Here is a 24,702-nt window from a genome sequence, read left to right as displayed (position 1 = left end):
TGGTGAAATAGAAGTACAGTGAGAGTCTCTCACACTATCTCGTGAAACTCAACACCTCATTGCTGATGGACATTGTCGCTTTAAAGAAAGCTACAAAACAATTACATTCAAGACTGTTATTGTTGAAGAACTGGTTGTGGACTGATGCGTCACATCAGGACCAAACTTCTGGAGAAACAAGCTCTGCAACATCCTGACGATTGCTTTGTTACGCACGGCTGACAAATGTTATGTGTTTTAACTGGTTGCAGCTGGAGGTGAGCATTTCCAGTCTGCGCTGTTGGACAAATTTGCACAAAAACATGGTTTGGGCTTCCAGCTTTGGCTTTTTTCTGGTCAGATTGCACTATTCACAGACATGCTGAACCTTTTATTGGACTTGTAACAACAATCTGGCTTTAATAGATATTATTGAGGACAGCTACAGCCTTGACATTCAGCATTACAAATCTTGCTATTTTAGTGACTTTTATTGATTTCTGACAGCAAACAAAAATATATAAAAACCGGGACACAAATTAAATCCTGACAGATACATAGAATGTTAAGATTTAGTTGATAAAAGTCTAAAAATGTGTATACAAGCAGAGCCAAAGAAGAAGCTCTTTTGATTCTTTTGACAAAGAGCTGAGCCAAAATTGTGATCAAAGCAATTTCAATACAAACTGGGGGAAGAAAAAGAAGGAAAAAATACCCTTTTGTTATTACTTGTAAGCCAATACTCTTTAACAGCTTGAGTTTAAAATGTACATGAGAGGCGATTTAGCTGCGGGACAATGGAAACGTCAAACCAAAGGTCACCAGGCGGAGACTTCATTGAAGATGGTGACAGGTGTTTAAGATAAAGAATGAGACGATGAAGAGGAGAGAGCGAGGTTCATAGACTTCCATATATCAGGTGACATTAAAAATACGATTAAAGGCAACCTGGAACAATTCATGAGGTGCTGAAAGCAGCCGTCTGTCTTGTCAAAGGGAAAAATCTAAAGAAGTAAAGGAGGCTAGAACTAAAGGGTCAGACTTTGGAAACTTCTTAATTTTGTTATTGTGAGTGCCAAATTTAGTGATTTATTTAAAAGGTTGTGATTTGAGCAGACTCACTGTTGTCAGTGGGGCTGGTGGAGAGCAGGTCAGTTTGAGGACTGCTGCTCTGCTCCGCCAGGTCGATCGCCATCCTGATGTCCTCCACCCATCGCTCCATCTCTGACGCACAGCTACGCAGAGAGGAAGAAAGAGAGAAAGAGAGTTTTAATGCAGAACGGTTGTGTAGCTGCATGCTATGGAAATATTAACCTAAAATGTTCCAATGAAGTGCACAAGAATTAGAAAACAGCCACACATGAAACGTTTTAATCAGTGAATGAGTAACTGAATGGAAAATAGGTCACATAGTCCAAGTTAATTGGAGGACAACTGAACTGTGGCAGAGGTCCTGCAGAGAAGACAATCTATTTTTAATGAGGCTGACCTGTATTAATCTTTAAAACTGTTATTCTAAGACGCACATCACTTTCATTAAAAATGGATGATTTATGGTTTATTTGATCTCTTTGTTCATGTAATGCTTTCAGTCTTTTCCTTCATTTTAAATTATAATGCTTACTGGATTTTTTTTTTTAACATCTCTGTTCAATTGTATCATTGTTATCCTCATTTGGAGTAAGTTCATGTGTTTGGTTGTGTACCTGGCAGCCACCACCACAGACTGGCGCTGTCCGAACAAGGTGAATGAGTGAGGAACCCCCCACTCCTCCTCACTTTCTCTGATCTGCAAACACACACAAGCATCATCAAAGCTTAAATACACACACAAATCCCAGCCAAGGTTTTTGTGTAAAATTTCAAATCCTGAGCAAAGTATTCTTCACTTTAGCATCATAAGATGTGAAAACAAGCTTGGACTTCAAAATAAAGATCAATTTCAGAGAAACCTAAAAGAGAAAACGACATTGATTTGGATTTTTTGGATACATTTTTTAAATCTAGTTTAAAAAAAAAAGATGTCTTTATATACCGTCATGCCATATAGAGGCAGCTGGCCATGAACCTTGAACTGGTTGGACGGGGTCATCCCCCTACTGGTGTACAACAAGGAATCACTGAACTGTAGAGAAGACAAAGAGATCAAAAGGGAGGAAGAAAAGAAGGCAGCCAGAAAAAAGCAGGGGTTACATTATTGCCATCACAAATATTAAATCCAGTTTGAAAAGTAGCTTCAATGTCGTACCAGGAAGAACATTCTCTGCTGAAGGCCTTTCCCTGAGAGCTTGCTGAGGCAACCGAGCCGGATAAATTCCTGTGAGTCAAACACAATCACAAAGAGTCACCATTAAAAGCATAGAAGTCACTCATACTAACAACATCAAGCTGTTCCCTGTCCTATGAGAAATAAAAATAAAGACTCTTACCCTCCCGGGCGAGGCAAGGTTTTCGATGCCGGTCAGATCTTTCTTCAGCTCCAGGAGCTTCTGGAAGTTCTCCATCTTCATCATGGTACCTTGGAGTTGCAGCACCATCTCCGAAATGTCGGCCAGAGCCGCTGGAGAGGAAGGAACAGGGAGGAATTCAGGTTAACACGCATAATACAACACATGTGTGAGTGAGGGAAGGTGGAGGTGGTAAAAAGAAAGGGCAGACACTTACCCCTGGAGTCCCTGAAGTCATCGTGGGTGGGCGGGTAGTGCTTGCAGAGCCTCTCGAGGATGAGTTTGTAGTGCAGCAGGCGGTGGAGAGGCCGCAGTAGGAAGATGTTAAGGGGGAGGTAGCAAACCCTCTGCTGCTCAAACTCCCGACACACAACCTCCGCCTTCCGACTGGACCTGAGGTGCAGAGAGGAAGGGTTAGGTTAAGGTTAGCACCACCTTATTCAAGGTATTTAACTACTTGCTCTGGAAGTACTTTCTCTATTTAATATCAGTTTTCTGTTTTATTAATTGACTCCACCTGTTCTCACTACTACTAATTTACTCTTTTTTTTAGCAAAAGAGAGCACATAACACCCATTTTAGAATCTTTACATTTGCTTCCCATCTCTTTTAGAATCGATTTTAAACATTTTATTACTAGTTTACAATGCCCTGAATGGGTTATCACCTCCACTACAGGATAGTATCTGACTGAAGTGTTACTTACACTCAGTTTTATTGCATTTTATTGCTTGTTTGCAAGCTTTGATTTGTTAAGTGCTTTAAATGCCTTTATGCAATTTATGTGAGGTAACTCAATCTGCAATTCATGTATGAAAGGAGACTTTATTGGGTTAATAACCGTCTGTCATATCTTAATTCAATAAACTGACATTGTGTCCCACCTAGCCCAATGTTTTAAACATGGTATCCTTTAAATTGACCTTTGCTTACTTCTAGCTGTGTTGCGCTACGTCATGCACCTACCTACAGACTCGCTCCAGTTCCACCAGGCACTCTGAGTGTTTCTGGAGATGAATTGTCAACTGCTGCAGATGCAAAAGAGATGAGAAAGAGTTAATAACAATAGATGAGAGATAAAGATACTTCCTGCACCTGTAATCCAGTTTTTTACAGCTACGGTAGAATAACAAGGAAATGTTGTTTGTTTACCCTCAGGCCCTGAATGTTCTTCAGTAGAACGTCACCGATTCGCTGATAATCCCCTTTAATGTGAGCGTTGGAGCGACCCTCCCTGAATTAGAGAGAGAGGGGAAAGAAATGAAGATATTTTTTCACATGCAGTAACATTTATTCACCAGTAGATGTCAGACCAGAGCTGAGTTTCTGTCACACACACATACAGTCATATAAATCAGCTCATGGTCACTTTTGGGAACATTACATTGCATTAATTTCCTGGAGACTTATCCTAACCATCACCGCTACTTCCCTAACCTTAACCACTGACACAAAAATCAGCCCCACTGGACAAGCTGTCACCAATTAACTGGTCCTATGTCTGAATTTTGTTCCCAAAAGTAGCCTATGACAGCCCACACACACTCTCTCTCTCAATGCTAAGCTAAACCAGGACGTTCTGCCTCATCAGGACTGGGATTTGGTTCCCATGAGGACTACTGGTCCCGACGAGGTTGTGTTCATACCGAAAAAGGTCCCAAAGAGTAGCAAAAACATGCATGCAACACACACACTGGACTGGAAAATGTTCCCCCGCAATCCAATTCATCATTACCAGCAAGTCCTTGGGCCCTCGCCAAAAGCGTGGTTGATTTGTGTGTGTGTGCGAGTGTGTGTGTGTGTGTTTCTCCTGTCTGTCATTACAGAAATAACACACACAAGATTCCTGCAGGAGGAAAAGAGGACTTGGAGCCTCACATTAGACTTCATGTCACATCAGCAAGCCAGACTCTTTGTTTGATCACCTTATTTCTCCTTCTGCATTGAGGTTTTTGGGGTTTCTCGGCAGGCATTAGCTACCACTAAAGCAACGATAGCGAATTACCAAACGCTAATCTGGTCTTAAAATACCTCACATTTTTCTGCTGGATGTGTTTTGTTTACATCCAGTAATCCTGTTTCATTGCATCAACTCAACTGAACTTGCAATTCCTCCAACATTACTAAACTATCTGCAGCATTTCCCAACATTGAAAGACAATAAATCAACATAATATCTACCAAATGGATGCAGTAAAAGACAAACGGTGTAGACATTGTACAGCCATGATGCTAAGATCTTTAAATTAATGTTTTTTTTATTTTATTTTTTTGACTATTCATCTCTTGTATTTACATTAATCCTCAGTAAAGCTGTATAAAATGGCCTGTGACCTCCTTTCTGACCAGAATGAATGTGTTTGCTGCATGCATGTGCACGTTGATGACCAGGTAAAAGTAAAAAGGCGTTTCTCTTTTATCAATGGGAAGACATGCAGACACTGACCACTGTGCCAGCCTCTGCTCCACCTCTTTGAGGAATCCCTGGTGGAACTTGTAGACCGGATCGTAGCTGGCGGAGATCAGGCTGGTAACGGAGTCTGGGAACGCCTCGTCTTTCCCTGCAACACCCTGGAAAGACTGGGATAGAGAAAGACACACACGTAGACACACACACAAACATCAGTTACATCAGTGAGTCAGAGCACTAAACTGCAACAAATTAAGTTCATCTCTGGGCTCGTCTCCAACTGCTATACCTTTGATATACGTAATATTTTCCAATTCTAACCAAGCTCTTTCTCTTCCTGGCTGCCAGTGTGTCTTGTCTGGGTGTAGCTTTAGGGGCAAGTAATCAAAACATCCACAAAGGTTCAAGTTGAGTGATTTTGAAGTTTACATTTGGAGGATCCTTATGACTGTATCAGAGAGCCTTGCCCAAGGAAGTAATGTGCCAGATACTCTACAGTGAAGCACTGAATGCAGTTAAGATTGAAGCTCAATGGACAAGAAAATGAATCAGCAACTATTTTCAATTTCTAGCAAAAACACCAGGTTCCAGCTTCTCGCTTGAGGATTTATTGCTTTTCTTTCTCTTATGTAATAATAAAATGTATATTTTTGAGTTTTAGACTGTTTGTCAGACAAAAACATGAAAAACAACTTTGAAAATTTGCACTTTTGTGCTTTTGCATTTTCTGATGTTTATAGATCAAATGATTAATCAATTAATCAAGAAAATAATCAGCTGAATAATCTATGATGACAAAAAATAGTTAGGCTTACATAATAAAATATATTGTACACAAACAAAACATTGTATATAAGCTTTTGTACATACTATACATCCAAATCCATCCATACAGACACTGAGTGGTTCCATGGGTATGTGGAAACAGACAAAACACAGAATATACTATGATGATCCCAACAGAGCCCTGAGTAGAAGGTCAGAGGTCAAAACGAGTGGCTTGACTTGAAAGCATCCTGACATTTGTTTGCACCAGGGATAACCATCAGCGAGCTTATACACACACACCGTGATCCTCATGGCCCCGAGCGACTACACCACAACCCCTGACACTGAGGTGTTGAATTCCCCTTCGGAGTAAATCACGCACGATTATGACAGCTAGTGCAGACAGGAGGCCGGCCAGCTGTTTCACAGAGGGACTCAGTGAGAGAGAGGAAGAGTGACAGAGGGGGAAAGAGAGAGAGAGAGAGAGAGAGAGAGAGAGAGAGAGAGAGAGAGAGAGAGAGAGAGAGAGAGAGAGAGAGAGAGAGAGAGAGAGAGAGAGAGAGAGAGAGAGGGGTGTGGGATTTTCAGGCCTCTGCGGTGCCAGCCAAAGAAAATATTTAAGAGGTTTTAAAAAAGCGCCAGCACACGCCTTCCTACCACATCAAAGAAGGTGGAAACTACTGTCGAGAAGAAAAACAGCTGAGAGGGACAAAAAGACGGAGGACAGGGGAAATATAATTTCATCCTCCAGTCCACAGCAAAGTCAGGGGTCAAGGTGATGGTGTCTTACTACCATACAGGGCTGGAACCTGTGTTTTCTCTATTGGTGGTCTCTATTCTTTACACTCCTGCTGCTGACTTTCCTCTCGTTTATTGTTAACAGACAGACAGTAAAGTGGAATCATGTAAAAAGCAACGTCTGACCCATATTAAGCTGCACTTTTATCCAAGGATTTAGGATCCAGACGTCATGTTTATGAAGATTTAAAGCCAGAAAGAACAAACAACATACACATTTTACAGCTTGAAAGAAGCTCATTTTGCACTTTTGTAATGCTCTCTTGTGAAAAACAAAAGGATGAAAGTCTTTCTTGCACAAGGCAATTCAGTGTATTCAACTTGGCAGCCATGTTTTTAACTGTCATCTGTCCTGCTGATGTTGAGCCTTGGTCTTCCCCCGAGGGCCAAGCTAAATGAACATAAAAGCCCATTTTTGGGACAGGAATAAAAAAAAATCCAAATACTGGAACCACCGTGAAATATTAATGTCACATGACAACAAAGACAACGATCAACTTTAGTTGCTTTCAAAAAGACCCAAATGAGCTCACTTTCCTGATATTCAGGTTGTAAAAAACACCAAGTTCACATCTGGATCCCAACAGTCAGGCTGCTCTGAGTCACTGTCCCAACACTAAGCTTTAAAACGACCAACTTCGGTTCACTGTCCCCATCTGACTTTTAAATAACCAGTTTTGACTCAAGGCTAAATCTTTAAAGAGACCAACTTTGGCTCGCAGTCCTGCATGCATGCTATGCAGGACTGTCTACTTCAGAGAATGTGTTTACAGTTGGCCAGTCTAGCTCCTGGTCTTAACACAGATGGCTTTTATGAATATTTCTATCTCAGCTTCACGAGGACGGGCTCACGCTTAGCAGAGGACACGGAAACAGACGAGGCAGAGACGGATAAATGATGGTGTGTGTGTGTGTGGAAAAACTAAAGAAATGTTTAGAAATGTCGTCCTTACCTCTGTGATGACCTGCAGGTCTTTGAGGTAGGTCCGCTCTGTGGTCAACAGTTCCTTGGCTATGAAGTAGGCCTTGTCTGTGGGAAACTTCTGGACACAAAACAACAGAGAGATCGATCCATCTCTCCATCAATCAATCCATCGATACATCTCCATTTTCTTTCTACAGAAAACAACTTCACACATATGATAATATGACTATGTGGTGTCTTTGTCTACATCTGTGTCATCATATGGAGCGCAAAGGAAAATATGTCTATGATCGTCTGGTCCACCCGCTGTCAACGTCAAACTGAGCATGAATGTACTGTGCTGCTAACTGTTCGTTCTTTTTTGTTCCTTTGTTTTTCCTCTTTGGGATTTACATGTTTTTATAGTTTAAATTATTTTTTAAATATGTATCTTTACTCTTATTGATGTTGTTGCACTGCTGTGGGCTATGGGGCTGTTTACTTTTTGCCACCAGTCCTCATTTACTTTTGGAGGCAGCAGGAAATCTGTTGGATTGCTTTTTGGCACAGAATGGGAAGACAACACTGTTCCTGCAACATGTACGGAGCTAAAAAGAATTTCTTGCAGAAGTGAACGTAAACAAGGTGCATTTCTCCCTTTAATCATGTTCTTTTCCTGATTTTCCCATAAATCACCTTGTTTACTTATGTAATTATTATGTAAACAGAATAGACATGTGTATGATTTGGTAGGCCCTGGATAAGAAGTGGAAAATAGATGTATGGATTGTGACTTGGTTGAAGAAATTTTAAAAAATAAATCAATTCCGCATCTGTAATCCCCCTGACTGCACGCCCACCTTCCTCCTCGCCTCCTCTTCATCCTCGTTGCGGACATATCCTGCGTCAGTGAGCAGCGGGCTGGTGAGTGGCGATAGCTGCCGTCCCTCGGGACTCTGACCTGGACCCAGGACACTGGTGCCGCCCATGCCCTGTCCATTTACCGAGCCGTTCCCGTTTACTACCACACAGGGACTTCCCAGTGGAGAGTCCTCTGAACCGGGGCTTCCTGTGGGGGAGGAGAGGAAAACAGAAAAAAATAGAAAGGGGGAGAGGGAGACGGGGGACAGGAATAGAACAAAGAGTGAGATAAGGGAGAAGATGGTAGGAGAGGATAAGTGTTAAAACAGATTGGAAATCAGCTACTTTGATGAAATTCACTGCCAACAAATGTATTCCTTATCATTTAATTCCTGCAGAGACATTTTCACTCTTTCCACACACTTTCCAGTGGTGGAAAAGGTTTTCTACATTCACCCCCATACATATTTTCAGCATTTAAAAGCATATCCCCTTAATAATTCTTCCATATGTAAACAACTTTTATGGCAATGAATTTCAGGATTATACAACCCTATAAAATCAATCTATGTCATGTTCCGGTAGTTCGGTACATGACATGCACAGTACCAGGGTCCCTTGAGTCTGAATCAGTCTACTCTATTTCTCTATGTGGATCTCCATCTGAAAAGGTTCAAAAGCCAAAGTGAAAGGTAATAAATAAGAAGAAGAAAATGAAAAGTAGTAGAGGTTAGTAAGGAGCTATTGATTATAGTCAGTCAGACTTTTAATAAAGGGCATATCTGTGCATTATAAGGGTGTGTCAAAGACATACCGATGCAATAAATAAGGTTATGAGCACATCTTTACTCCTTGTAACTCAATGTAAACTAGCTTATTTTACAGAAAAATATGCCTTTTTAGTTCCCTTACAATGCACAACAGATATGATCTCTTATCCATTTATATCGACCTAAAATTGCCTGTTTTTTAATAGAAGTCTGGTATGATTGCAGTTGAAGTAAATAACATGAGAAAATACCAACATCCGGACAGAAGGATAAAGATATTAACCTACTTTTCACTACAGCTAGATTCACTACAGAGGTTAACTACATGGTCAAATACTAAGTTGTGACTTCATACTTGCCCAGGTGCAAAGTTTCCAAAGAGTCCACTGATTGGTGGCTTTATGCACCAAACTGGATCATGGGTAAAACCATGGCAACCACTGAGTGCGGATCTGTGACGGGTGCTATAAAAGAACTTACCACCACACAGAAAAAAAACAACAACTAATGCAACGATAAAAACAGGTGACACACAACGAGGTAACACAAGCTAGAAAACATGACAATTACGGGTGCATCAGGCGGAGCACGAAACGAACAACCGCTACTCTACAGTCTAGCTACTACGACACAAGACACGGGGAGGGGTCACAGATCAAGCAGGATAAGGGTGCGCAGGTGGGTGCAGGTGGGTGAGGGGTGGGGCAGAGGGTCGTTGGACACTGTGTCCATCTACAGAAAATTCTGGAGTCCCTTTTTCTTCGAACGTACAAGGATGTTGTTTTTATTGACACTAGTGCACACAATCAGTTACAGTGTTAAAAAGAGAAATGAAGGGTAAAGAAAAAGAGCAAAACCTCAAGAGACAAGAATAAAAATCCAGATGTTTGCAGATGAAAATAATAATTAAAAAAAAAAGGACAGGTGTGCAGAAATACAAAGTGTTAACAAGAGTGACAAAGAAAACCAGTGAGTCAGTGCGTCTTTAGGCCATATATTCAGTCATTTCAATGCTTTCTTTTGTACAGGAACATAAAGACTTTTAGAGCTAGCTAGATCAGCAGCAGTTTGCATGTCCAGTATTTATTGTGATTAAATGCTTCGTGCACTCAGCATACACTTGTTGCGACGGCCTCGGCATGCATGAGAAATCAAATAAACACAGGACGCTGCAAAAAAGTAAAGCTGCCACCTAAACCCTCAAAAATCGCAAAATTAGACCAAATGGCAGAAAGCCATTTGTTCCTTTAAAAGAAGTCAGTACCAAGTGTGTTATGTAAACAGAAAGAGAAGCATAGATGTGATGCCAAAATGCAAGCTTAAACCTTTTTAACACTCAGACTTCCTGTAAGCAGCCTGATATCAGTCCAATACGATCACATCATCACAGTGTGAACACCGCAGAAGAGACTACAATCTTTTTCTTTTTTTGAGTAAATCTAGCAAATTTGGCTCTGATTTAATTAACTCCATAAACATACAAATTACATTATGAGTACAAAATCACAATCTATCAGTCTGATACTGTATGTACAGTACATTAAAAATATCACAAAAACGCCTCAATGAAAGTGATTTGCTGCAAGTGCTATTCGGTGACAGGCAGTGGAAAAGGAACACAAGGTGGACTCAGCTCCAGTATTCATGTATGTGTGTATGTGTGTGTGTGTGTATGTCCATCTTCTGACAATACTCCGACTTTCCTCACAAAATAAAATTGCTTTGACTCTCAAAAGTCTTCTTTTTTTTTTTTACACTTACATTATGCGTTAATCTTAACTTTACTTGTTTCTGTCTAGCTTCGCCCTCTCACTCGCCGTTAAAAAAGCACTGGAGCTGAGTCAATGTTGTTTCTTTCTTGTGTACAGTGAGGAAACCTGGGGCAAAACACACCAATGGTATCTAAAAATTTGAAAAAGACAGGGTGCAGTTAATTCATCATGAGGGTGTAGTATCAAAAAAGGCATAAAAGCTGTAATCTACCACAATTTAACTTGTGTGAGTGGATGAATAACAAGAAAAACTAAACATTTCTAGAGTTGTTTAGTTTGTGTGGTAGTGCACCCAATGCTTCTCAAACATTTGGAACCATTTAGAGCCCCGTGACAGAAACACCGAGTGACAAAGTGAGCAAAAACAGCGCAGAATGACAGAAAAGCAGCCTTGCCTGGTTAACATGCATTTAGAAAAAAAAAAAAAACAGAAAGGGAAATTGTGAGAAAACAGTGTTGAGGAGCATTCCCCCCCACCCCCCCTTCCCAGCTAACAGAAAACATGCTTAAAACAGCGCATTTACAAAGCGTGAAGCATGAACATTTGTTTCAAGAAGAAGCTTTGAGGAAAGAAAAGGATGTTTGGCTTAAGAAAGTAACAACGTTTGATAAGATACAGATGATTTAGTCCAAGTTACGTCACCTTGTAGATTCCTAACACAATTTTCTGAAATTAGCCCTGATTCTGGATATTTTGTGGGCATATTTCCAAATTCAGAAAAGCATGTGTGCTAATTGTAATTTAATAAATTTGAACTGCTTGTAGGTGCTGAATTAAAAATAAAAAAGCCATGTGAGCAGAGAGCCAGCAAATGACAGGAATGTGGACAGCAGCTTGTCTTGGTACTGTAACAGAGGAGAAAACTGCATCCAAAGAAAGATAACAGCGAGTTACCTTTTTGCGTGAGGTTGTAGCACAAGCCAAGCAAAGCAGACAGCTGTGGATGGTCACAAGTGTAAGGACGATGATTGGCATGTTTGATTGTTCCTTATAATGTTTGGAAGTGTGTATAATACCAGAAAAGAAAGAAACATAGAAAGAAATAAAGATTGAGAAAAGACCAGCTTCAAATATTATGAAATATTATCAAAAATACAGATATAAAGATTAAAAGATCCTGTTTGTTTAAACTGATACAAATCTATGCAAATTCTTGGGACACTGTCCTCCCTAATGGTGAATACAAAAGAGATTTACTACAAAAAGTCTCTACCACGAACAAATAACAGTGCAAGTTGCCCACACGAGAAGAGAAACCGGATGAAAGCATGAAAAAGTGCTCCGAAGAAGAAAAGGACGTCTGCTAACCGGCTGCTAGCTTCAGCACTCCTCCTTCTCCTCCTCCAACAAATTCAAATAGCTTACACATTAGACACATTTTTCCTACCAACCAGGTATATTATTCTAAGTACAATCCATTTGCTACCAAGATCATTACTGTACAAACTGTATATCACATCTGACATAAAACAGTGTTCCCCTTTAAAACTCCACGACTTCCCACTGAAATCCCTTAACCAGCTATTATCTTAAAGCCCTTCTATTGCACAAGACAACAGTCAAATAATTAGAAAAGGTCGATTTAGAGAAAATGCTACATTAGGAAACGTTATTACTACAAACATACTGTCGTGCTATTAGCGTATAGTGACACAGGAAGGCAGCAGATCCTCAGCTCGACAGCTTTCGGTCACATTTCGCCTTCAGTCAACGCCACTGAAAAATCAACCGATCTGTCTTTGCTTCAACACATCAGCAGCGATAACAATTTTTTTTCCTCATTTACAAAACAGTCAGAAAAATCCTCATTTCTCCTAAAAAAGAATTGACTGAAATATCAATGCTATCAAGTGTTTTCCTTAATGAAAAATGAGGGAGAATTGTAGAAATATTCTTCCCCTCAAAATCTACAATATCCTAACTTCCCTACACAATCTGTATTATTCATCTGCACATACACATCTACACTGAATATACAATCCTTGTTAAGTTATGGCACATTGTAATCCTTAAAACAGTACCTATGCTGATTCTTTTAACTTTTTTACAGGAAGCTGGCAGAATTGTGCCAAAACTTTTCACACTGATTCTCCCTTTGACAAACAGCCAGCGCAAAACTTTTACTATGTGTAAAGTTAATTTTAAGTCACCAGTTTGTGAATAGATTTGCATACTAAATACAAAAGATCATGAAGTTTAGAAACAAAATGTAATTATAAGCCTCTGTGGCATTAAAAAGTAGGTTAATTAGCCCATGATATTGGTCAGAAACATGTAAATTCCCTTACTTCTAAAATAGGTTTGAACCTTAAAATGTGTGTTTGGGTATATAAGGTTCTCTATTTTAATTATGAGCTATTAAAGGTCTTCATTATTGTAGCTATCTGATACATTTTAGACAATTCTCTAAGAAGACAAAACCCGCCTTCATCTGTAATATACTAGATTCACGTTACGATTCTTGCATTATATTTATGGTGCATCATAACACCTAATGTGACGTTCAGCTACTCATTATTTCCCCTTCAGCAGCTGAAAACACGTCCGCCTATATCTTCCTCAGTGAAGTGGTAACACCCTTCCTCCTCCTCTACCTCAACGTGGCCCCCCCCGTCCTCAAGCTGCAGACTCCCGAAGTTGAACTTGGGGCGAGTCATCGGGGACGAGTTCAAGCCGTTCGAGTGAACCGAATTCATGGAGCTGACAGCCGCGGGATTGCCGTACATTAATGGCTGGCTGTACGCGCTGCTCCCGGTGTCTGACTCTGTGTCACTGGTGTCAGTGCCACTGCTGGTGGAGCCGTCAATCATTTGGACAGGCTGATTTAGATTGTTGTGGTTGTTATGAGCCATGCTGTGACCAGGCTTTCCACGACGGCCAAACAGTCGCTGCCCTGTATTGGACCGTGCCTGACCCGGAACTATGAGGTTCCCTGCATGGTTGCCGTTAGTTATGATCATTCTTCGCTCCGTCGGGGCAGAACAAGGGGCTTGGGCGTGCAACCCGGAGCGATGTGGGTCATGGTGGTGGACGGGGGTGGATGTCAGCTGGCTGAGAATGAATGGATCAGTATCGGAGCGATTGCGAATGTTGTTGTTGTTGTACGGTTTGGCCAAATGTGGTGGCGTGCGGTTTGAGGTGATTGGGGAGTAGCTGCCGTAGTGGTTTAGCGGCATCGGGGGTGGTGACGGCGGGACAGTGGGCGTCTCCACGGGGAACACCCCTGGACGTTTACTGAAATAATGTCCGCCGTCGTCCCAGCGCGGGGGTGAGCGAGGCTGACCGTGACCGTTCGTCATCTCGGCGTGACTGAGCGAGTTGGTCCGGTGGTGGAAGCTGCTGATCACCGGACTGGAGCACTGACTGCGCGTACCGGTTCCTAAAGGTCGCCCTACCGCCACACCTCGCTTGTCTAGGCCCTGAAAGATTTCATCCAGCCGCGTGCTGTGGAGCGGCAGGCGGCCTTGATAAGAACCACCGTTTGACAAAATTTCATCATCTGTCAAGTCGTGACTCATATTTAACTTGTTCGACCCTGGAGACTGATCTACTGCATTTCTGTTACCCAGCATACTTTGCTGCTGCTGCTGATGCTGCTGCAGCCCCATCATAACCTGGTGTTGATTCTGCTGCATCAGCCCCTGGTGATTAGTGTGGTAGAACCCATTTACAGCCCCGAACAGACTCCCAGGCTGTCCCCCATTGCGACCGATACTACCCCCATGCTTATTATATGCACACTGCTCATCCTCATTGCTGTCATTTGCTCTGCTGTAGCCCCTGGTAAACCTGTTGTGCTTTGTCACATCACATTCACTGTCTATGTCGCTGCAGTCTATGTAAGGAATAGAGGAGCTGCTGCCTTTGTTTGCCCTGCAGGATGGACCTGGGTTGAGGAGATGTTGGTCCGGCGCTGATCCGGTGCCGTGGTGGTTCTGTCGGGGCTGAGTCGGGTCCGAGCGGGGCGCCACCTGTATATCGTGGAAACCGTTGGTGGGGGATGTAGCCGCTGCCATCTCCTCTGAACCATTAGATTCAACTTGATGGGCCAGTCTTGCTGAGTCAGGCTGGTCTACTAATGGGAAAGATGTGGCACTCTGCAAATAAGGGAAAAGGGAGTGATGGGTTAAAGCAGAGAAAAGGAGAGTTGAGGAGAAGCTTTTAAACTGGGCTCTTAAAACTCAGTTACTGAGTCTGAATACATTTGTAGTTCCGAGAACTGCCTGGGGGACTAGTGAGCAGAGAGAAAACACACATTCACACGCACTTGCTCCCTGGAGTTGCTTAGGACAAAAGCTGGTTTGTACTTTTGGCCACACTGCAGCTCCAGATTGTAAAAGAAGGATAAAGTGAATCAATGAAAATAGACATAGAGAGTCTGTAAATATGTGCATATAAAAAACAACAACTGTGGACTGTATAATTCAGGTAAGTGTGGTATGATAGTTGTATGCTGGTGTTAAAGTGTGTATTACCTCTTTTGGCACTTGTGTTCTGAAGGAAGACGACTGAGGGGTCATGCTGCCACTGGACAGAATCTTACTGTGTTTCCTGGAAAAAGAAGAAGGGACAGATGATAGCAAACCATGTCCAATGAATCCACAAACTGAGAAATCAGATTCACGGTTTGTGTTCTTGCTAGATTGGGTCTGTCTCATGCAGTTATTTGTGTCGGCGCCACACAAATGACTCACCTCTCAAATGGAACCTTCTTGACCTCTGAATCTTTCACATAATCGATGATCTGCTTCTGGGTTCGACCACTGCAAAAACACAGGATGCAAACAGAGGAAAGGCAAATGATGAAAAACAAGTAAAAGAAACATGCAAATGTGGTAGCTTCCTGTCCTCTTTTAGGCTTTTACCTGAAACGGAACGAGGAGCCACGGGTGAAAAGGATGGGCTTGGGTTTGGGCTTGGGCTCCTCGAAGAGCCTGAAGAAGGCGTGATACTCGACGCAGATCTTCCAGAAGATCTTACAGCAATCCCTGCTGGCCATGGCAAACTCCAGCGTGTCATGGTGGGCGTTTTGCTGTAAGATGCATGCGAGAGGACAGATATTTAGATTAGTGGATGAATACAGTAAAGGACGAATAAAAGCAAGAAATGAGAGAAAGTAACTTACAGCAGGGTCTGCTCTCAGCTTGATAAGGAATCTTTTGCGTTTGAAGCTGAGTTTGCGAATTTTGGACCAGTTGAATGCGTTAATTTTTGTGTATCCCTGAATAAAAGGAGAAGAGATTACTGGTTAGTATTCATAAACACTACAACAAAATGGACACGTTTGAAGTTTAATCATCTTCTAAGCAAACCATAATAAATCCATTATGTCCCAAAATGAATGTTAAGACACATATTACATTATATATGAACTGTGGCACACTTAAACTAAGCTGAGTACAGGCACATACTACCATTAGGTACATTCTTCCGCCCAGGGTGAGGGAAGCTGGGTGGAGGCTCACCACAAAACCTCATAAACTAATTAACCAACTTGTCATATCAGCTGAATTTTCTAAATCCCAGCAGTCTTTGAAAACTTCAGGGTGAAGAAACTGTGCAGTCAGGACATGATTGGAGTCAGCCTGGTCAAACGAGGATGCGTTTTCTCTTTGATTACAAACATAAGTGAGATTCAGTCTCAAACAAGGCATGGCCTTCATTAAACCATGAAATGCTGACTGAAGCTTTGCCGTGACTATATTTAAACTTGAATGTGCAGTTTCATAGCTTTCTGGGACCTTGTCTCAGTTCATGTGTCTGTATTCACTCAAAGTACAAGAATCAAATGCCAAACAATGATTTGAGCATATAAATTTAAAGTCAATTCTAAAACTGGAGCCAAACGAGACCAGCCAAGAAACCACCGCAAAGAATTATGTATTCCCCTTCTCAAGAAGAAGTTTACAACTCATGCCGGTGTTCAAACAGAGATTTGCAGCCACTTCTTTTTGGTTTTACCTGGAAAACCAGCACTCCAGTGTGTGCCACAGACAGGCTGAGTTTAGTGCCCTCTCGGTCCTTGGCCGGGTGGAGACGAACGCCGTACATCTCCAACCGCCGGGCAATTTCCAGCAGCTGGTAGTCTGACTCTGCTGGGGTCTGGCCGCTGCGGAGGGAGGAGATCAGACAATTATCCATAAATCAACGTACAAATTAATCAGCAGCCTGTCATCTAATTTATTGTCAAGCACAAGGGAGAAAAGAAACAGTTTATTCTCTCTTTGTTCCACAACAATACTCTCTCATAGCAGCTATAGGTGGGTGGGTGCTTGTTACCAAGGCAACAGCCATGGGGATATTTTAGTGCACTTTCCTTTAGGGAAATTAGTATCCTTAAATAAGCTGTCATGTGTCATTGTTTGCATGTGCCAGATGTTAGATGTGGCCCATTCCAGCTTGTTTAAGTATATTAAGTCATGAATTTACTGTAAGTATCTCAAAATACACCAGGGTCCGCAATGCCCACAGAGGGTGAAAAAAACAACAATCGGCCACAAAAGAAGTTTGTTTCCTCACAAATCTGAAAATAGCTTCCTGTTTCCTGTATGAGCTGCTGAATTAGCCACTTCCTTCCTGTGTTGGCTAAGGGGAGGTTGAGGGATTGGAGGTATGGGTTGTGAAGAGAAGGAGCTGGCCGAGTGACCGTGATTAATAACCAACAAGTCAGTGGTTTGGTTTCCAGCTCTTAGCTGCGGTTGAGGGTTTTAAGGGGAATTTACATCCCTGAGAAAACAAAGTGTTTGTCATGTATTTCCAAACAGCGACAGGGAAAGCACAGTTAAAATGTAAATGAGGAGAGGTGTGTGTTGTGTGTGTTGTGTGTGTTGTGTGTGCGTATGTGGTCCTGGGGGCATACAGGAAGCGCCAAGCGGTGTGTTTGCAGACCGCCACCTCTGCAGGGGAGAGATTAGACGCGTGTGTGCGTGTGCAGTTGTGGTTAAAGGATGACTCCAGCTGCATTTTTTTTCTGGGTTGTTGAAATGGAAACGTCCACAAGCAGCTCACTGACAGTGTCGTCCTCACATACTCGCTCGCTGAATGTTAGAGCATGAAATATTGTCCAGATATACTGTGAGCAAGGTGGTAGCACTAAGTCTGTTTAAAAATGCACTGGGTGGAGCAGAGGGACAGACAGCTGCTGAGTGTCAGGAGCAGAGCTGGAGAGAGCAGCAGCAACAGTGTGTGTGCTCCTTCTGTGTGTGTGTCTGTTAGCACGTTTAGCATAAGGTCACATGGGCTAAACCTTTTAGAGGGGCTTTGGAAACTGGCATTTTGACACCAACACATGCGTACTTTGACCAAAATTGAATTGAATTGAATTTTCGGATGTGAATACAAACTAAACACTACTGGGAAGCTACAGAATGATATAAAAAGAAAAATAATCGACCCGCCCTTTAAAAAGATAAACATCTCTGCAGAAGCGAGACTAATTGGTCGGGTGTAATTGTGTTAAGGGTGTGTGTTTTTGTTAGTGTGAATAAACAGATAACTATCTGGTGTGAGGCTGTGGAAGTACAGTATGTGTGCTCTGTGTTGATGAGAAAAACACCTTACAGCTTAATGCCACCCAGAAACTGATCCCCAATCAGACTAAAGCAGATCAGTATTGTTTTCCAAGCAGGGATAATCTTAATCAGCTATTTTAAGGTAAACAACACTAGAATGACCTACATTCTTAACACAATCTTGCAATTAATGTCTTAAATATAGAAGTACACATTTTCCTTATAGTGGTGATTAAAACACTGCATATTAATACAGTATCTGACCAATCCACCATAAATAAAGTCAATTTCGTAGTGTTTCCGCTATCAGTAACATCTGTGTCTTGGCCTCATGTATTTCCATTTTCAACCTCACACATATGGTTGTGTGTGCACATAACTCAATAACTCACACATGCTTGCGGTGGCAGTCAGTGATCTTGTCCCTAATAGCGTCCTGGTCAGGCAGGTACTTATTGTGGAGGAGATGCTGCCAGCTCTGGGTCTCATCGAAGTCTCCTATCTCAGCTGATGAGGGAAGAAAAGAGAGGTGGGAGGAGAGGGAGAATATTTAATATTTATTTGATGTGAAAATGAGGAGATGAGAGCAAGGTGAGTTGAACGAAAAGAAAATATACATTTTTTAACTTTATTTTATCTGTCTATTTTCATTTCTACTCCGTTCTAATCTTTTCCCCATGTAGATCAGATGAAGCGTGTCTCCATCGGTCCAGTATCAGCAGTAATAAACCCTCATACTGTACCACCTGCAGGTGCATCAGCATAGTACTGATGGTTACCACGGCGACCGAGTGATATCCTTTAGCATGCTGCGCTGTAGTCCGTCACTGTCTGTGAATCCGTAAATTCTATATCCTCCACATATGGTGCTGAATAACAATAGACACAGATGAACACAGATGCTCCCACATAGTGTTCATTTCACTCAACTGTCATGAATAATGTTAGTGGTTTTAAATATGAGGGGATACTGATGCTTTATGTATCTGACAGGATAATGGAATAAAGAAAAAGTGACAGGAGGGTAATGTAGTGAGTCCTTCAGCAGGATCATCTGGGATCATGATCTCATGCTGGTGAGCATCTGCCCTGCTGGAGTGAGCAAGATGCTCAATCACAAAATAAAAAAAATCCCCACCAATACAGATAAGTCCCATTACTGTTATTGTTATTTTAAATGTAATATAAGACAGCTTTCTATTGAATTGCTATATTTGTGCTTTATACAGTATATTCAACCTGACTGGCTTACACTTAAACTAGCGACAGCGTGGTCATGATAAGTGCAGTTTGAATATAACCCCGAAGGAAAAATCTGTCATGTGTTTATACAGTCAGGCATGGAAAATGTAACACTGCTGGTTTAATCTGTCTCTTAAAATGATGTATTTTTGTTATTCAGACATGACAAGACATTTATAGAAAGAGCCACATGCTTGCATGTCGATGTAACCTGGTGCACAAACAATACACATTTATATCAGTTTAAAACACATAATGTGCAGTACACATATCATCCATTACTTTAATTATATATTTAAGCAGGCTTTATATACTGTGCATAACCACCACCTGATTGCATATAAAGTAACTTATCACCCAGACTATATTCATTTCCACACTCCATTCACCCCTGTGTACACTTTACAAAAACTGTTATGTCTCTTTCTCTTAATTTGTTGTTTCTATATCTATGTTATCTATTTTTCACCAACTTGTTTAATTATCTTTGTTCAGCTTTGTTGTCTTTGTCTTTCTGAATATTGTTGTGTGAGTTCACTGACACTTCAACACACTGGGGTCAAATTCCTTGTTTGCATTAATAATTGATTCTGAATCAGTGCAAACAGCAGTTAATTAAAAATAATAAAAGAAAGGAGGAAAAGAGTGTTTGCTTGCAATTTTCTTATATGTTATTAACGATAATTTTCATAATGTTCAACTTTACCTAAACATAGAATGACAAGATGTTAAATTCCTACTTACTTACCTGCTGTATGTAAAGCGTTTTGCTAGATATTAATTTTTGGTTCTTTATCACGAGGGGAAAAGACTGTAAAAGTGTCTCATTCACAGTTTATTATTTCATGTTTTATTAAACTGACTTTTTTTTCTCCTTTGTGCAAACTGAGTGATATATTTATAGAGTATGTTTTTACAGTATGGACAATGTGTGATTCATTTCCCTCTGTGAATATTTTACTGCACTTTGTGCCGCTGCAGCCTTTACATTAATCTGACGGCATCCAGATCAGACTTCTACCGTGTTGAAAATGTTACAATAATGTTTCTGTGTGTGTCTTGCACCTACACTGAATGATGTGGGAGACCATGAGAGCAGCGCTGGTGTCGTTACAGATGAGATGACCGCAGGCGAGGTCACGTTTTATCTGCAGGGCAAACAGATACCTGGAGAAAGGAAAACAGAAACGGATAGATTCAGAGTTACATGGAAGAGAGTGTGTGAGAGAGGAAAGTGAGGAAGTAGGGAGACAGAAAGAGAGGTTATTAGGTTAATGCACACTCCATAAACTCAACAGCTTACAGTATTGGAAGCAGTCCCATTATCGTCAAAGTGTTGGCATTTATCAGACACATTGCTGAATTTACACATTTACTGACTTGAAACTGCTTTCTAATTGAGAAAATGCCCTCCACAGTTGTTTTCTGTTAATTATTGGGCTACTTATAATGTGATCTGGACATTGTGTTTGGCACACACACACACATGCACATAATGCCAGGTCATGACACCGCATTTCAGTCTGGGAAAACAGCAGAGTCAGCATTATAAAGAGGAGTGAAGTGTGTTGAAGACTGGAGTGCATTCAGACAGCTGACCTGAAAAACTACTACCACTTAAAAAAAATGCACACTCCAGCACATGTACACATACTTGCACATATTTTCCAGAAATTCTTTGTCGTATTTATGATTTTTTTTTTTTCGTCTTATTTTTCCCACGAGTGCTTTTAAAACGCAGAGCTTGGCTGGTTCACCAGTCCTCTAATCACTATATGAGGACAAATTGTGCAGGAGTGAAATTCAGAGTGCATCCATGTGTGTGTGCGTGATTAATGGTCCACAGCACCTTTTTTATGCAATAATTCAACGTTTTGATAGCCACATGATTAGGTCTAATAAAGTTAATGAGGCTTTGTTGAGCTCCAGTATGATTTTATTTTAGCCTGGAGTGAAAGAACACCTGGGAATTCGAACATTTTAAAATCATGCCAATTCAAACTTTTAGGAGATACTTTGCTCTGGAGAATGAGTCACAACGTCTTTCTTTAAAGGAGACGTATCATGCTCTTTTAAAGCTCTATATCTTTATTCTTGGACTCCACTAGCATAGCTTTGCATGAGTCACAGATTAAAAAAAACCTTATTTATCTTATACTGGCCCTCAGTTTAACCTCTGTCTCTTAACAAGCTGTCTTAGCCTTTGTCTTTTGCTCACAGTGATTACTCCTACATACATTTAACCCCTTTATTTGACACTTTGGTCACAATTAATACAAACATCCCCGCCTAATAGGCTCCCCTTTAACCTCTTTCAAAACATTGGAGCACCACTGACTGGCATGTATCCCCCCATTTTTAATAAAGGGCTGATATTAGCCTAATATGTCCTTCGACATAACAGTGAAACATTGTGAGAGACAAACAAAGGAAAAAAAGGCCCTGTGCCCACTTGCTGTTTAACTCCAGAGCCAGCTGGCACGCTCTGAGACAATATGAGTTCAGCGGAATAATGTGGTCAGATGTGAAGCTTCATAACATCAATGAATCATCAATGAAAAATATGTGCAGCTTTCTGAACTGGTGATGATGTTCTGTTGTGAAATTAAGCCTTCAGTCTCATCACAGATGAGAGGCACATCGCTCGCTTCCTGCCTGACTCGGGTTTCAAGTAAATCCAGATGGACAGTGGAGAGAGAGAGTATCATGGGAAAAGGTGGAAGGTCAAATCATTCTCCATATTTATGTTTTGGTTACGTGATGCAGAAGGGCGCTGTACTGTAACTGAATGTACAAGTCCTACACGGGCTCAGGCTCAAGAGTCAGCTCCGATAAGCTTAGTGAGACTAAACAAAACATGACAAGAAGGCAGACAAGATGGTGGCTGATAGTTTACACTTTCTACACAAGGAGTTGAAAAGAAGTGAGGTAAAAGGTGGGAACATGGATGCTCGTTCTATATAATCTTTTAAATCTATCAAGGAAAAAAAAAAGAAGATGCTTCTCCAAATACAGCTGGATGTCTGAGATACCTGAAAGATTCAAATTTGTCCTCTACAGTAAAAATTGCAGCCTTTTTCTTTTACAGCAAAAGGACTTGTTTCCAAAAACATAAAACAGCTTAAAAGTGGTAAGAGCATTCACCTCCTTTCAGCTGGTTTGGAACAACAACACTGTTTTTATGAGCTTGGTTCCCACATGACAAACTAAGAAGTCTTGTTAGGGTCCAGGAACAGAAACAAATCTTGTTTGATGTTAAGAAATGTGGATGTAAATGTGTTATAAATGGTAAGTGGCTGACTGAGGTCAACAAAAGAAGCACAGAAAGAGCTGCAAACATAGTGTAACAAGGTCTCTGCTTTATGTTTGGAGTCAGCTGAAAACCATAAACGATGCTTATAAATCCTCCAAGACCTACGTGAAGGACTGAAAACACTCCAGCCAGACAGAAAAACCAATAGCAAAACGAAATGTCTTTTAATTAAAAGAAATAGTTCTTCTTCGGATAGGTGTGGTTTCTGTGTGGAGAGGACTTACTGAGTCAGCTCCTCCGTTAGCTGTGTGTGGTCAGGAGGGAAGAACTTCACCACAAAACGAAGGATGGTGTTTTTAGGCCCTGAAAGAGGGAGAGAGGAAAGGACGTGGTTAAAGAGGAAGAGAAGGAAAGAGAAAGCTAGAGATGCAGAATCCTTTCACCAACCCTGTTATATATATATTCACATATCATCTTATCTGCATGGTGTAATGAAACAGAAGTATACTGGAACTTTGCACCTGTCACTCAGCAAAATGGTGCAATGGCTGAATGGTACTTACGTCTAATCTGTTTCAATGTCGGCTTCAGCAGATCCAGCCACACCTGAGAAAGAAAAGAGCGCAACATGAACATCACTGCCTCCGAGCACTGACTAAAACTGTCAAAATGACTACGGTGCTTCTGTTAAGTGCTGCTGTAATAGATTAATAGCTGCACTACAACGACACTTCAACCAATCTAAACGGTGGGATATCTGCAACAGCAACTCTGATTTAATGTGCATCTTATTTTCATTTATCTCATTTGAATGTGTCACAAACAATAAAACCTCGATTTAAATCATTTTAGCTGTGACTGTGTAAGCCAGGTCATTTTGTACTTAAGCTCTTGGCTTTCTTCAGGCTCATTGAAATGATGACACAGCTGTCTCTATTAGTGCACAACAACCTCAATATTGGCTCATATTACGACTAATAACACTGCACTTAGAAATGCAAAAAGAAGCATTAAAATCACCTCATTTATTAGCTTATTTACTGGACCAATGTGATATAGTAGATAAGAATACTAGCTGCATTTATTTGTGTTTCTGGGTCTTTTTGTGTACTGACAATATTGTCATTATTTCTTCAGCATTGCATCATCTGTTCCACTGGTCCACTTCAAAACAACTCTTGGTATGCCCGAGGCTCCAAATGTACAGCAGGCGTCTGTGTTCCGAGTACATTCGAGTATTTGTACGTGCATGCGTAGACTGATAAATGGATCCATCTGTCCTCTTTTTCTCATTGTTGTCTTTCAGCTAAGTTCTTCTTTATCTCTAGCGGTTTCCACGCACTGATGGAGATTCTACCAGCAGACACTGATCTGCCAGAGCAGCAGTAGAGATGATATTATCTTTCAAGCTAAAGACACACTTCATGTCCTCTACAGCAAGTGTGCAAACTATTACAACCAGCTGTCCTTTTATGAAATAGGTGGAACAAGTGAATCCAGGTGAAAGCTGCGATCTCTTAGAGTATCTTTGTAGATCAAAGATCGTTTAATGCAGAGTCACCTCGGTTCCACATGGCCAGTCCCAACCTTTTGAGCACAAAATGTCCAACCATGTGATTCTAACTTGCGGGGGGAAAAAAGCAACCTTGCTTCAAGATCTTGGTAAATTGAAGGAGATCTTCCCGACCGCGGGAAGGAAAATCCCCTAAACGTACAAACATGTCAGCTGCTAAAAGTAGATCAGCGTAAGTCATGTGGTTTCAAATGAGTCGCAACAAACAAGAAGAGATTCAGCTCGAAGTTTCCCTCTTGGCTCGCAAAAAATTACGATTTATTATATGAATTATGCACATAAGAGCACAATGACAGCAAGACAGGAAAATCTGGCTTTCTAGCTGAAGCTAATTTGAGAAATACTATAGTAAAAACAGTGAAAGGGTGAACATTTGTTATGTTTATTTTAGTTTTGTAAGATTCAGTGTTTAG

At 41.1% G+C, this 24,702-nt stretch overlaps 1 protein-coding gene across 2 annotated transcripts in view; it reads right to left on the bottom strand.

Annotated features, from left to right (window-relative positions):
• farp1 (FERM, RhoGEF (ARHGEF) and pleckstrin domain protein 1 (chondrocyte-derived)) overlaps positions 1–24,702 on the bottom strand; it is a 54,825-nt gene that overhangs the window by 3,321 nt on the left and 26,802 nt on the right. Inside the window, exons 4-24 of one of the 2 annotated variants that reach the window (XM_062414412.1) lie at positions 23,280–23,322; positions 23,001–23,079; positions 20,533–20,630; positions 18,614–18,728; positions 16,672–16,819; positions 15,836–15,931; positions 15,576–15,742; positions 15,405–15,473; positions 15,186–15,261; positions 14,597–14,807; positions 8,167–8,375; positions 7,356–7,445; positions 4,873–5,006; positions 3,579–3,660; positions 3,393–3,454; positions 2,644–2,819; positions 2,409–2,539; positions 2,228–2,296; positions 2,015–2,104; positions 1,686–1,768; positions 1,102–1,214 (exon numbers count right to left, since the gene is read on the bottom strand). In XM_062414412.1, coding sequence (XP_062270396.1) covers positions 1,102–1,214; positions 1,686–1,768; positions 2,015–2,104; positions 2,228–2,296; positions 2,409–2,539; positions 2,644–2,819; positions 3,393–3,454; positions 3,579–3,660; positions 4,873–5,006; positions 7,356–7,445; positions 8,167–8,375; positions 14,597–14,807; positions 15,186–15,261; positions 15,405–15,473; positions 15,576–15,742; positions 15,836–15,931; positions 16,672–16,819; positions 18,614–18,728; positions 20,533–20,630; positions 23,001–23,079; positions 23,280–23,322 — 2,341 coding nt within the window. The remainder of the gene's footprint in view (positions 1–1,101; positions 1,215–1,685; positions 1,769–2,014; positions 2,105–2,227; positions 2,297–2,408; positions 2,540–2,643; positions 2,820–3,392; positions 3,455–3,578; positions 3,661–4,872; positions 5,007–7,355; positions 7,446–8,166; positions 8,376–14,596; positions 14,808–15,185; positions 15,262–15,404; positions 15,474–15,575; positions 15,743–15,835; positions 15,932–16,671; positions 16,820–18,613; positions 18,729–20,532; positions 20,631–23,000; positions 23,080–23,279; positions 23,323–24,702) is intronic. The other variant, XM_062414413.1, reaches the window with a different exon arrangement.

Source organism: Scomber scombrus, chromosome 24 (genome assembly GCF_963691925.1).
Source record: "Scomber scombrus chromosome 24, fScoSco1.1, whole genome shotgun sequence".
NCBI lineage: Eukaryota > Metazoa > Chordata > Actinopteri > Scombriformes > Scombridae > Scomber > Scomber scombrus.
Note: the sequence above shows the minus strand (reverse complement) of the source record. Positions and strands in the feature narration are given on the sequence as shown.